We start from the raw sequence: 12236 nt of genomic DNA, 5'->3' as shown, positions 1-12236 counted from the left end.
TGCAGATGCCGGATGTGAGGAGGGATGCAAAGGGGCAGCCAGACCTCAGGGGCCAGAGCTCACGGGCAGCTGTGGCTATGTTCCATCAGCTTCAGTCACAGAAAGAGAGGGAGTTGAAAGGGCATTGAGCTGTTCTGGTCGCGTGCCATTCTGGGTTGCAGGCCCTGCCTCTGTTTTAATTGTGTTTGTGGGAGTGAGCATGTGTGCACACTTGCTCTGTCCCAAGTTCATTGCCTCCGCAACTGACTTAATGGTAGAGATGAGAGGCTCTGGCGCCACAGTGCTGAGGCCCTTGCCCCAGCTATTCCACCTACTAACTGCGTGACCAGGGCAAAAGACAGCCTCTGGCGTTCAGTCTCCTCACCTATGAGATACAGGTGATGATGGCACCAGTCGCAGCCTCCCTCCTTTGGTGCTGTGAGGACAAATACTGTGGACAAGCTCAGGGCTCGGCTCACAGTAAGTAGCATGCAAGCACCAGCTGTTGGTCATGGCTGTGGCCTCAGCTAAATGCCCATCCCTGTGGCATGACTGCCCATTTAACCCTCATAAAGACACTAAATGGTAGATTATCATCCTCACTTTGCAGATGAAAAAAATCAAAGTTAAATGGAAGCTCAGGAGGTAAAGCATTTTGCCCAAGGCCACAGGATGAGACGTACCTTGTAAGCAGTTAGACATTCCCTCAGAAGGGAATGGGAGACAGCGTTATGGTCCATTATTTCACTTCCAAGAAAGATAGTCAACAGCATCCTTTCTAATTCATGCCTGCAAGTGTCAACTCGCTGGGCACATCGCTGTTGCTGGGAGGGCTGTATTTGTTTCCATTCATATATGTTTAACGTTTCTTGACTTTGTGTACCTCAAAACTTTCATAATGACCCATGCCTTCATGGGACATTCCTAACCAAATAGACCCATCCTTCAAGGTCTAGTTCAAACAAACCCCTAGAGCAGCAGTTCTCAACTTGTGCATTGCGATCTCTTTTAACTGAATTAAAGGTTCGCAGCATTAGGAAGGTTGAGAACCACTGCCCTAGAGAAAGAAAAGGCAGTGACGTGGACTGGTTGGGGGCACAGACTCAGGAGCCAGACAGTCTTATTTCCATGCTATTCCCTATTCACTGTACACCCCTGGGCAAGTCACTTTCCTCTTTGTGTCTCAGTTCCCCATCAGTAAAATAGGGACGGGGCACCTGCCTTCAAGTGGCAAAGGGAATTAGACGAGTCAGGCCTTGCAGCTGCAGGAGCAGCACATGGGGAGCTCTGTGTCAGCCCTGCCCTACGGACACCAGCTGAGAACTCTGAGTCCGTGCCCCCTGCAGAGGGGTCTTTTACTCTCTGTTTTATTTTCCTTCCCTTTTTTTTTTTCTGTGTTTGGGACTCTTTATTATGAACACATCTGGGCATCTTCACAAGGCCTGTTTTCATAAATTTTCTGGAGGCGGGAGACGAATGCCTGGTTCTGCTGGAGTCTGGCGGCCTCCGTGTGCTTTGTGAGAAGCAGACGGCTGCAGCTGAGTTTTGTCGACGGTGTATTCAGACAGCAGCAAATGAGAAGCTGTGGGGGCTCAGAGGGGCTCTGCATCTCATGGGAACTCCAGAGGCCAGCACCTCATGGAGGCGGCCCTGTGTAATGACCTTTAGGTCTCCCAGTCCCTCAAGCTGGGAGAGGCTCAGAAGCTCCTGGAATCCCACTTGCTCTCTTTCAAGTAAAATACTATATAACATCATCTTTTCCAGATAGAGTCACCAGTCTTGATAAACAATGTCCACCCTGATACATTGAATCCCATGTACAAACCCCCTCGCATGGATCTCATACCATCTACGTGTCCCTAAGTAGTGTTTCTTTTTGCCCCACATCCTAGCAGCCTTGCTGCTTTAGGTATTCACCAAGTCTTTTATATCACATGTTAGTGAGATGCTGTGAAAATTAGTCCTGGCTAAGTAAAGGAGAAGCCTGCCTTGGCTGTGTCAGTGTTCCCCCACTGGTCTGTCCTTATCAATATCCTGTTTTCTTTGAAATGTTAGCGACATGCTATGGATTCATTTTTAGGTTGTGATCTACCCTTAACTCACAGCTTCACAGATATGGAGGGGAATTATAGAGTTTGTCCAGTCTTGGAATGGCAAATAAATTCCTTCCCTAGAAACATCTTAAAATGATCAAAAGATGGTAGGTCCCAGAAGCACTGCATTGGGAAAGATACTGAGGCTGAGCCCATTAGTAATATCCTCCATGAGGGTGGTGACAGAACAGGGTAGCACACAGCCCCTGCACACAGCCCCCTGCTTGCCGCCCCCAACGGTTGAACCCTCTAGTCATCAGATACTGAAGTTACACGATATTCTTGCAGTCACGCAGACAGCACTGGCAGGAGGCTGCACTCACACTGCCTGTCCCTCGGCCCCTGCGCTTCAGCTGGGAAAGCTGCACTAACTCCACCACAGCACAAAATAAGCAGATCGGGTAGAGCTGTGGGGAGTGCAGCAGATGGAGAGAGGTGATGAGAATCACGGGCTTTGAAAAATTGGAGAAAAACAGGCCAGCAGGTAGAAGAAAAAACGAGGTGCGCCAAGCTGGGGCACACCAGTGTTATTGTCACTATTTTGTGGGAGTCCTGCTGTGTATGCTGCCTTCTTTTACTCAGAAAGCCAGAGTCTGGGAAACAGTATGTGAGTCAGCTGCTGCAAAAAGTCTCTGAATGACATAAGGGGGAGGCTGAATGGCGGTGTGTGACAGTCATAAAGTGTGTGCACGGGTGTGGGAGTGCGGTCAGCATGGCTGTGCATCTGGAAAGGGACAAGTCTGGAGCTTCGCAGGAGCCGCGTGAGCAGTCGTCCTGTTGTACAACTCCAGGGGGCCACTGTGGCTCTCATCTGCCCAACACCCACCCCCTTTGCTCTGAAAACAGCACTTTAATTTACTTTGAGTAACTCCCCTTCTTTCACTCTCAGTCCACTCTGACTCAGCCCCAGCTCCAGGAAAAGGCAAGTGACCCTGACTTAGCCAATCAGAGCCTCCCAACCCAATGGACACTAGTTATTTCAGGGATGGGCACATGGCCCAAGGACAGACAGCCTGTGAGATTCAATTCTAAGCTTTTGTTAGCATTATCAGGAAGATGGGCTTGCTGGGGTGACTTCAGATTAGGTAGTGATGTGACTTTCTCAGAGTGAAGCCAACAGATGGAAAAGGAAGCCCCAAGACATGCAGGGACTGAAGCGACGTCATCATTTGGGTACCAGGACTCAGCTGTGCCTAAAGACAGAGCTATCCCTCACGTATATTAACTACGTGAGTCAATAAACACCCTTCTCTTCTTCTTACCTTTTGTTGAGTTGGGCTCCGTCTTTCCCAATAATAATAATAACAAAAAGAACTTTGGCCAATCTTTTCAGTAATAAACTGAAAACTAGTTTTCCACACATGGCAGACAGAATCTAATGTTCCTCCTTGGACTCAACTTATTTTAAACAGTTGTGTTACCTGCGAGGAGCCCTGGATGTCTTTTCCCCCAACGATCACGAGCTCAGCCATGTCTTCTGCGTGGGGAGTCCTGGCATGGACAAAAAGCGTCCTGCCCACTGCTGTCATGTTCCTCAGGGCGACCAGGCCACCATCGCTGTTCACCTTGAAGTAGGGGCTCGAGACCTCATAGCGCAGTTTGTTATTTCCCTTACAGTCGCTGAAGGTCACTGGCAAAACAAAACAAAATAAGGGAAGAAACGTGAGTGGGTTGGGCAGCTTAGACTTTGGGGTGTCTCTGGATGACCTCATCACCTCCCACCCCACAGCGTACAGACGCTGTCTTAGTCCCACAGAAAGCCTCCTAAACCCAAGCCACTTTGATCATGCTGATGGACCATACTCATTCAAGACCCATCCTTGATCATTCACATGTTCTAGGCAGGTTCTATGCCCTGAGGATGCCAACATGAGCTGCCTTCCCTTAAGTTGGTGGGTGGGGTAGATAGTTGGATAGGACAGAGTGACATCTGAGGGAAGTGGTCTCATGCTGGAATGTACTAGGGGCTGGGGCAGAGCCAGAGGACTGAGGAATATTGAGCACAGCTGCACAGACACCATGTCTGAACTGGGTCTCAAAGATGAGAGGATTAGAAGGCCCTTAAGGTAGCTGGGCGTTGTGGCGGGCGCCTGTAGTCCCACTGCTCGGGAGGCTGAGGCAAGAGAATCACATAAGCCCAAGAGCTGGAGTTTGCTGTGAGCCGTGCGACGCCACGGCACTCTACCCAGGGCCATAAAGTGAGACTCTGTCTCTACAAAAAAAAAAAAAAAAAGAAGGCCCTTAAGGGTGGGGACAGTCTAAGCAATTCAAAGGCAGGGGTTGGGGAGTTGATGACCAAAATGGATTCAGGGAAAGAGAATTAAGTTGACATGCTTGGATCAGAGGCAAATTTGAAACAGGGCAGGGTTATCAGGGATGTAGAAGATGTTAGAAATGAAGATGGAAACATCTTTTGGAGACCGTGGGACATACAAGTCCATCTAGGTTGTCCTGGTGGCTTGGGTCTATTTTTAGTATGGAGAGGGTGAAGATCAGGAGTGTGCCCTGGTACCCATGGGGCCAGTGCTTCACAGGGTTGGGTGCACCAGACTCACGTGGACAACTTTTTAAAAATCCATGGGACCCAATCCAAAGATTATATTAGTAGATCTGGGTAATAGAGAGTGGCTTAAAGAATGGCATAAAGAGAGTCTTAAATAAAAACATTTTCAACCAGTTTTCAGTGTTATCCCAAAGATGCCTGGCTGAGATGAAGGTGCTGGCAGTGGTGATGTGGGAGTGGACACATGTGAGCCAAATTCCTACAAGTGAATGTCTTAGTCATGTGTGGGAGTATGATGGGAAAATCGGGCCCCTCCAGTGAAACTCATGGAAGGTGGGACATTGACACACACAGTGGCTGTGACGGCTGACCACGTCCCTCTCCGGTGCTTCTGGACCAGGTACACAATTCTATCACTGCTGGTCTCACAATACCCTGCCTGACACACCACCGTGCCTGTGTCCACCTGTCTGCCTTCTGCTGTACCCTTCGAGGCCCCTGTGGGTAAACATGGGATCGTATTCCTTGCTTTCAGCTCTCTTCTGAATAGTCCTGTTTGTTTAGGAAACCTTCAGCTGAGGCATACCCTATCAGTGGTTCTCAACCCTTCCAAATGCTGCGACCCTTTAATACGGTTCCTCATGTTGTGGTGACCCCCCAACCATAAAATTATTTTTGTTGCTACTTCATAACTGTAATTTTGCTACTGTTATGAATCCTAATGTAAATATCCGATATGCAGGATGGTCTTAGGCGACCCCTGTGAAAGGGTCAGTTGACCCCCAAAGGGGTCATGACCCACAGGTTGAGAACCACTACTAGATACAGAAGGGCACAAATCAGCATGTCTAACTCTGTGACCTCTCACCAAGTGGGCACACCCAAGTGCCCAGTGTGCACACCACCACAAAGTATTCCCAGTGCCCTGCCCTCCTGAGTAAAATTCCTCTCCTCCTCCCCAGAGGCTACACTACCCAACTTCTGATACTATAGATGTTTTCACTTGTGTTTGAACTTCATCCAAGCAGAATCACTCAGCACATACTCTTTCGGCTTCTTCCATTAACATTACACTTTGTGAGATTCGTCATGTGGCCGCCAAGTCCTGGTAATTGATCCTAACAATTGCACAGTAATCACTAATCACTGTAGCATGTCCGAACCACCATATTCATGCCTGTCACTCTAGAGTGACCCACTATGTGGCTATACTGAGTTTATTTATCTATCCTGCTATCAATGGCACCTGGACTATTTCCAGTTTAAGGCTCTTTAAATACTGCTACTAGTAACTTCTGTGGGCACATCTTTAATGACAGGGTCCTCATATGTCCTGGTATGCTGTGAAAGCCATATAAATATCTGATGCATTAAGCTGGTCCTTCTGCTCTGGGAAGATGATGCTATGGTGGTGATAATCACATTACCCAATAGAAATAGTGGCTGATGCAACTGAGCACTTTCCACAGGGAGGTGCAGCGCCAAGTACTCTGCAGACATTGTCTCAAGTGATCTTCACAATGACAGCAAAGGGGAGTGCTACTTTGATCCCCTCCCTCCACGGTTTCTGGATAAAGGAACTGAGGCTCCCAGGGAGCAAATGTTGTAAATGATGGGCCAGGATTTGAACCCTGATCCATTTGCCTGCAACCTGTATACTTTGTAAAAATAAAGACGATACTTCATGTGGAATACAGCCTTCCTGAAATCCTAAAACAAGCCAAACACAGTAGTCCCCTCTTATTCATAGTTTTTCTTTCGAAGTTTCAGTTACCCATAGTAAACCAAGGTTCAAAAATATTACATGGAGAATTCCAGAAAGAAATAATCCATGAGTTTAAATTCTGTGCTAAGTAACGTTACAATTGTTCTATTTTATTACTAGTTATTGGTAGTATAACTAATTTGTAAATTAAACTTTATCCCTGGTATATACTACAGATTGGTACTATCCATTGTATCAAGGAGCTACCAGATAGTGCTGTGAGCAACCTGAACTATCCTGCCTCCAGATGCCAACCACAATGCCTCACAGTCACTCTTCCTGAGGGCTCCAGAGCCTTTCTTGGCTGTTAAGTTTGCTTTAGGGCCACCCCTGTATGGACATACAGTGGATCCTGGGGCTTCTGCAGTTCTGATACCTGCTCACTTCCTGTAACCATCTTGGTAGCCAAGACTGACAGAATGTGCCTAGTTTCAGTTTTGGAAGTGAACTATGAAGGAGAGAGAGCAGTTTGCTCTCATTGTCATCCTCAATTAACGTTCACCCACTAGAGGCAAACTGCTCAATGACAAAGCCCACTGGGAGCTCACGGCCTCTCCTGCCAGCATGAGGTTCTAGCCTTAGTTCCTGAGTAGGATGGAAGACGACAGACCTAGCTGAAGGGAGAAAAGGCAGTTAAACATTTGTGGGTATTCTAGATTGATAGCTAACTAACTTCCTTCCTTCTATCCATCCACCCCTCCGTCCTTCTTTCTTTATCCCATAAATGTTTAGTAAAAGGCTCCACGGTGCTAGATGCTGGGCTATGAGACTGAGTGGAGATGGACACAGTTCCCAGCTTGAACTAACAGTGTGGGAGACAGACATTAATCCAATACCTTATAACTAACAGGGGATCTATTACAGGCAGACAGAATCACAGCATGTGCAAAGACCCTGTGGCATCTAAGAAATAAGCCAGTAAGATTGGCAGAGAGAGAAAGAGAAAGTGAGGAGTCGGGATGGAAAACAGCTGGGCCCAGAAGCTGTTGGGTCCTGAAAGCCACACAAAGCCTTACTTCTTGCAGGAAGCTCTGGACTCTCCAAAGGAAACAACTTCCCTCCAGCTGAGTCTCACAAGACTATAGCTCTTCATACAAAACAATGCTTAGCATTGAAGTCCTCCACACAGGGCTGCCCAGCAGCCTCCCCCTGCCTCTGCCTTCCCTCCACACCTCCCACCTGCCCATCCCTCTGTCTCTTTACCACCCTTCCACCCCCTCCCTGTGATGATGCCTCCTCTCTGCAGGAGGCACTTTTCACCTTCTTCCCCCTGAATCTTCCTTATTCTTTAAGATTCAGCTGAAGCGATTTCTGCAAACACTCTCTTCTCTGTGTCCCCAGAGCTTCCTGCGCAAAGATCTACATCATGTTGTGTCAATGTGTCCATTTTATGTATCTGTTTTCCTCACCATAACCCAGAGCTGAAATTGAGTTTTATTCTCCTATTAATCTCTACACCTCCAGCAATGAATAAAATTTCTTTTTTTCCATATGTTAGGCCATCTACAAGGATTCCATTTAATTACTCTCCAAGGGCAAAATGAGGCTCTCCTGGTGGTGGATCGGGGTCTGTCTTCCCTGCCATCCAGAGGAGAGGTGCAGGCAGGGCTGGTAAATGAGAACAACGGTGCCTAGTTGTGGGAGGCAGATAGACTGACTTCTCAGAGGGGTGCCCGCCTCAATCCTGGGGCATTCAGGGGAAAGCCTGAAGATGGACAATCCCTGGGGGCTCATCAAAACCATGAAGGTGATAAGAGCCCAGAGGTGCCAGGTGCCAGGACAGGCTGACTAGCCCTACATGGTCAACAGGTGGGAGGGGTCAAACTGCTTAAACTTTTGATATGTAGTTAGATTAGAAAACCTGGTTTAGTCCCCTGTGGGGACAGAACTAGCTTCTCCCTTCCCCTTTCTAAATACACCATCAGCTCTTTGGTCTGTTAGCAACCCCTTACCGACCATCTATCTTCCCTCTTTATCCAATCTTCCTGAGGTCTTGGGATTCTTTCAACCCTATCTCTTGGCATTTTTACACTTTGCATATGCACCTTTCTTGGAAATCAATAAAAGCCTTCTGAAGAAGCCAGAGAGGGGCTGCATTTTCTCGGTTTACTCAGCCTTAGTTAATATAAGCCTTCTCCAGGCATGCTCAGACGTTACGTTTTAAACTGGAGTGAGTTATTTTCAGCGTAGTTTTCCCAGATGGCTTTCAAATAAGGCCGGGGTTTGTGCACAAAGCTCCCAGACACCTAGTGACCTCTTGACTTGGTTGAACACTGCACTAGAGATGGGAAGAAAATGAAGGACTCAGTGATGCCCTTCTCAGGCTCTGCGCACTTCCATTTATGAGGATGCCTCAGCCTCCTGAGCTTAGCTTGGCCTTAGCTCACTGGTGAAGTTAGGAGTGGTGCCTTCACTTTCCCCATAATCCCAACAAAGCTTTGCATAGCCCCTAAGAATGGCTGGAATCAGTGTGTGTGTTTTGAATGAATGGATGCTTGGACAAATAACAGTAATAACACCTCCCACGACCAAGCAGCTCCTGAGTGCCAGGCTCCAGGCCGAGGCCTGCACGTGCCACACTCCTTCCAGCCTCACAACAATTCTGACCTACAGCAGATCTTCTTAACTCTGGTTTTTAATTATCTACTCCTCTAAGAAAACCTTTTAGAAAATTTTTCCTAACTGCAAATACTCCCATACTATTTCAACATCATGGATATGCTCCTGTTTGTTTATGTACTACATGTATATCTGCACCTTATTTTCTTACGTGCAATATTCCCCTATACCCAAGAACCTACTTCACCCCCTTGAAAACAACCCAGCCACCCTGACAATGCACAGTCTATAAACAGTGAGTGGTGCAGAGAGCACACCTCAGAGATTCACTAACTTGCCCAAGGTAGAGCAAGAACCTGTTCTCAGTCTGATCTGTCCTTATATCCCAAGCTTTGGGCATGTCCACTTTCTAGGAAGAGAGGAACAAGAGGGAAAGAGAAGTTGCCCCCAGCCCTCATAGGCAGCTCACAGAGCCTGTGGGGGGCATCAGAGGTGCAGGTGAGGACATGCCCAGAGACCACATCTCCATTCAGGATCTGGCATATCATAGACCCTCAGTACATTCCCGTTCATTCCCATCTTGCTGAGTCAAATACCTAAGAATTGCATGAGTAGGTCTTTCTGATGCCACTTGCCAACTGGCGAGCAGGTGGTTTTGACCAAGTTCTGTCTCAAGGCTAGCTGTGTATGAAATCACCAGGGGAGTGTTGAAAAGAAGAGCAAGGTCTGCCTCTGCTCCATCTTGAGATTATGATATAATTGTGCCAACTTGGAGTCTGGACACCAGTACTTTTTTTTTGCAGTTTTTGGATAGGGCCGGGTTTGAACCTGCCACCTCTGCTATATGGGGCCGGCGCCCTACTCCTTTGAGCCACAGGCACTGCCCTGGACACCAGTACCTCTTAACAGCTCCCCAGATGAGTCTAATACAGAGACAAGAACCAGGACCTGAGGTAATGAATTGCTTGTCAAAATGCCAGGTTCCCATATTTCCCAGTTATTCCTGGAACATAGTGAAGTTGGGGACTTAGCATTCCAGGAAATTCTATTCCCATACGTAAGAAAGGGCAGTTTTTCCAGTATATTTTTAAGCCCTTTTCTAAAGCTGGCTCATGTGCAGCAGCCCGTGAACTTGAGCAAACCACCCATTTTCTTCATTCCTGAATGTCTTTATCTGGAAAGTGGGCTAACAATAGCATCTCCCTGCTAGGTGCTATGATCCTCATGGCACAGATAATAAAGCTAATACGCACCTGTATGAACACAGCTCTTAGGGTAGAGCTTGGCATTCCATGACTGAGATTCTCACTGTTAACCCTGTAATTTGGGGCACTAAGGAAGCTGCCTTTTCTTCTTCCACACAGCTTGCTTCTTTCTGCTGGTTTTCCACCTGCTCCTATGTCCTTTCACGTCTTTCTAGTCAGGTACCCTGCCGGCCCCACGCTGTTGTCATGGGGATGGTCACTACAGGCATCAGGGTGAAAGGGGCAAGGAGATGCTTCTCATCCAGACCGGCCCGTCTTTCAATCCTCGCACTTTTCTGGGTGAGGCCCTACCTACCTCACTTGAGCAGTTGTGAAGGAGTGACATTACAGTGTCCTGTCCATGGTGGACTCAACGGAGTTTTGCGAATATTCTCCAAACAGATTCTTTGTGAAGATGTCTTTATACACATCTAAGGTACAGATTTTCCTGAAACAATGCCTTACACTGTGGGCTTCAGGTCCATAACTGCAATGAACACTCACGTCATCATTCCTACATCATCAGCCCAAGCAAGATTCTTTGGGTCTCTCTGGAAACTGAGACTGAGTGAGGTTGGATGAGTTGTCTGAGGCCTCGCAGCTGGTATGTGGACTCAGGTAAAATCCAAAGGCAGGATATGTGATGAAAGAACCCACACTCCTGAGTGCTGTGCCGCCTGCCTGGACAAACGTGCTCCTTCCTCCCATCATTCAGCCTCCAGCCTCATAATTTCACCAAATCCATTATTGACTTAGTGGTTTTCTTTTAATTCACTGACTTCTTAAATTATAAAATTATTTAAAGTTAATTTTAAAAATACATGTTGAATAGACAACGTGTATTTTTTCTAATACGTCTTAAATCTCAAGAGCAAAACTGAAAAAAAAAAAAAGTCTGTCCTTGTGTACATTAAAATTATCCCAGTAATGTTTGTTGCCCCCTCTGGAAACACTGGCCTGGGCCACCCCTAATTTAAACAAATTTGTGGCTGGCTCCATCCTGCTCGGGTTTGTAATCTAGGAGGGGTCTGATATCCCAGTATCTGCAATGAAGTAATACATCTAATTTGGATTATGGAGACTACATAGAAACACACAGCTCAGAAGATCCACAAAGATTGATCACTAGCAAACTGTGGTACATGTATACCATGGAATATTACGCAGTCTTAAAGAAAGATGGAGACTTTACCTCTTTCATGTTTACATGGATGGAGCTGGAACATATTCTTCTTAGCAAAGTATCTCAGGAATGGAAGAAAAAGTATCCAATGTACTCAGCCCTACTATGAAGCTAAATTATAGCTTTCACATGAAGACTATAACCCAACTATAGCACAAGATTATGAGGAAAGGGCCAAGGAAGGGGAAGGGAGGGGGGAGGTTAGGGTGGAGGGAGGGTGATTGGTGGGATCACACCTACGGTGCATCTTAGAATGGGTACAGGCGAAACTTACTAAAGGCAGAATACAAATGTCTACAAACAATAACTAAGAAAATGCCATGAAGGCTACTTGAACAGTTTGATGAGAATATTTCGGATTGTATATGAAACCCGCACATTGTACCCCTTGATTGCACTAATGTACACAGCTATGATTTAACAATAAAAATAAATAAATTAAAAAAAAAGATTCATCACTTCTACTGGTAGTGCCTTTGGCAGTATCTAAGCGACGGGTCTGACATATACGAAGAACAATTGCTCAAAGAAAGAAAAAGAAAAAGTCACCACATACTTTCTTTTCCTTCTTTCTCCTGAAGAAAACAGACTCTATCTTCTCACCAATTACAATCTCACCTTAAATTTTTTATGCAAGGGTGCAGCTGATACCATTGCCTCATTGTCTCGTAGCATTAACCAAATCGTCGGTAACACTCGAACTTTTATATAGAGGTGAAGGCCGTGTGTGTTTCAAGGCACAGAGTTCAAAAAACATATTTAAGGATGAAATTGAATAGTTTATTTTTGAAAAAGTTTGTTTCTATAGAGACAATCTCCTAAGTAGCTTAAAATGGCACCACCTGGATAACTGAAAGGAAAGATTCTAATAAACAATTAAACGTGTGAATAAATATTCAAAATCTCTATC

At 46.3% G+C, this 12236-nt stretch overlaps 1 protein-coding gene across 5 annotated transcripts in view; it reads right to left on the bottom strand.

The window, feature by feature from the left end:
* Nucleotides 1-12236, bottom strand: part of CDH13 (cadherin 13) — a 1454811-nt gene that overhangs the window by 652339 nt on the left and 790236 nt on the right. For all 5 annotated transcript variants that reach the window (XM_053609618.1, XM_053609625.1, XM_053609630.1 and 2 more), the window contains one exon: nt 3494-3702. In XM_053609618.1, the coding sequence (XP_053465593.1) occupies nt 3494-3702 (209 nt within the window). The remainder of the gene's footprint in view (nt 1-3493; nt 3703-12236) is intronic.

The sequence above is a fragment of the Nycticebus coucang genome, chromosome 2 (assembly GCF_027406575.1).
Source record: "Nycticebus coucang isolate mNycCou1 chromosome 2, mNycCou1.pri, whole genome shotgun sequence".
Classification (NCBI taxonomy): domain Eukaryota; kingdom Metazoa; phylum Chordata; class Mammalia; order Primates; family Lorisidae; genus Nycticebus; species Nycticebus coucang.
The sequence above is the reverse complement of the archived record's forward strand: the minus strand, read 5'-3'. Positions and strand labels throughout refer to the sequence as shown.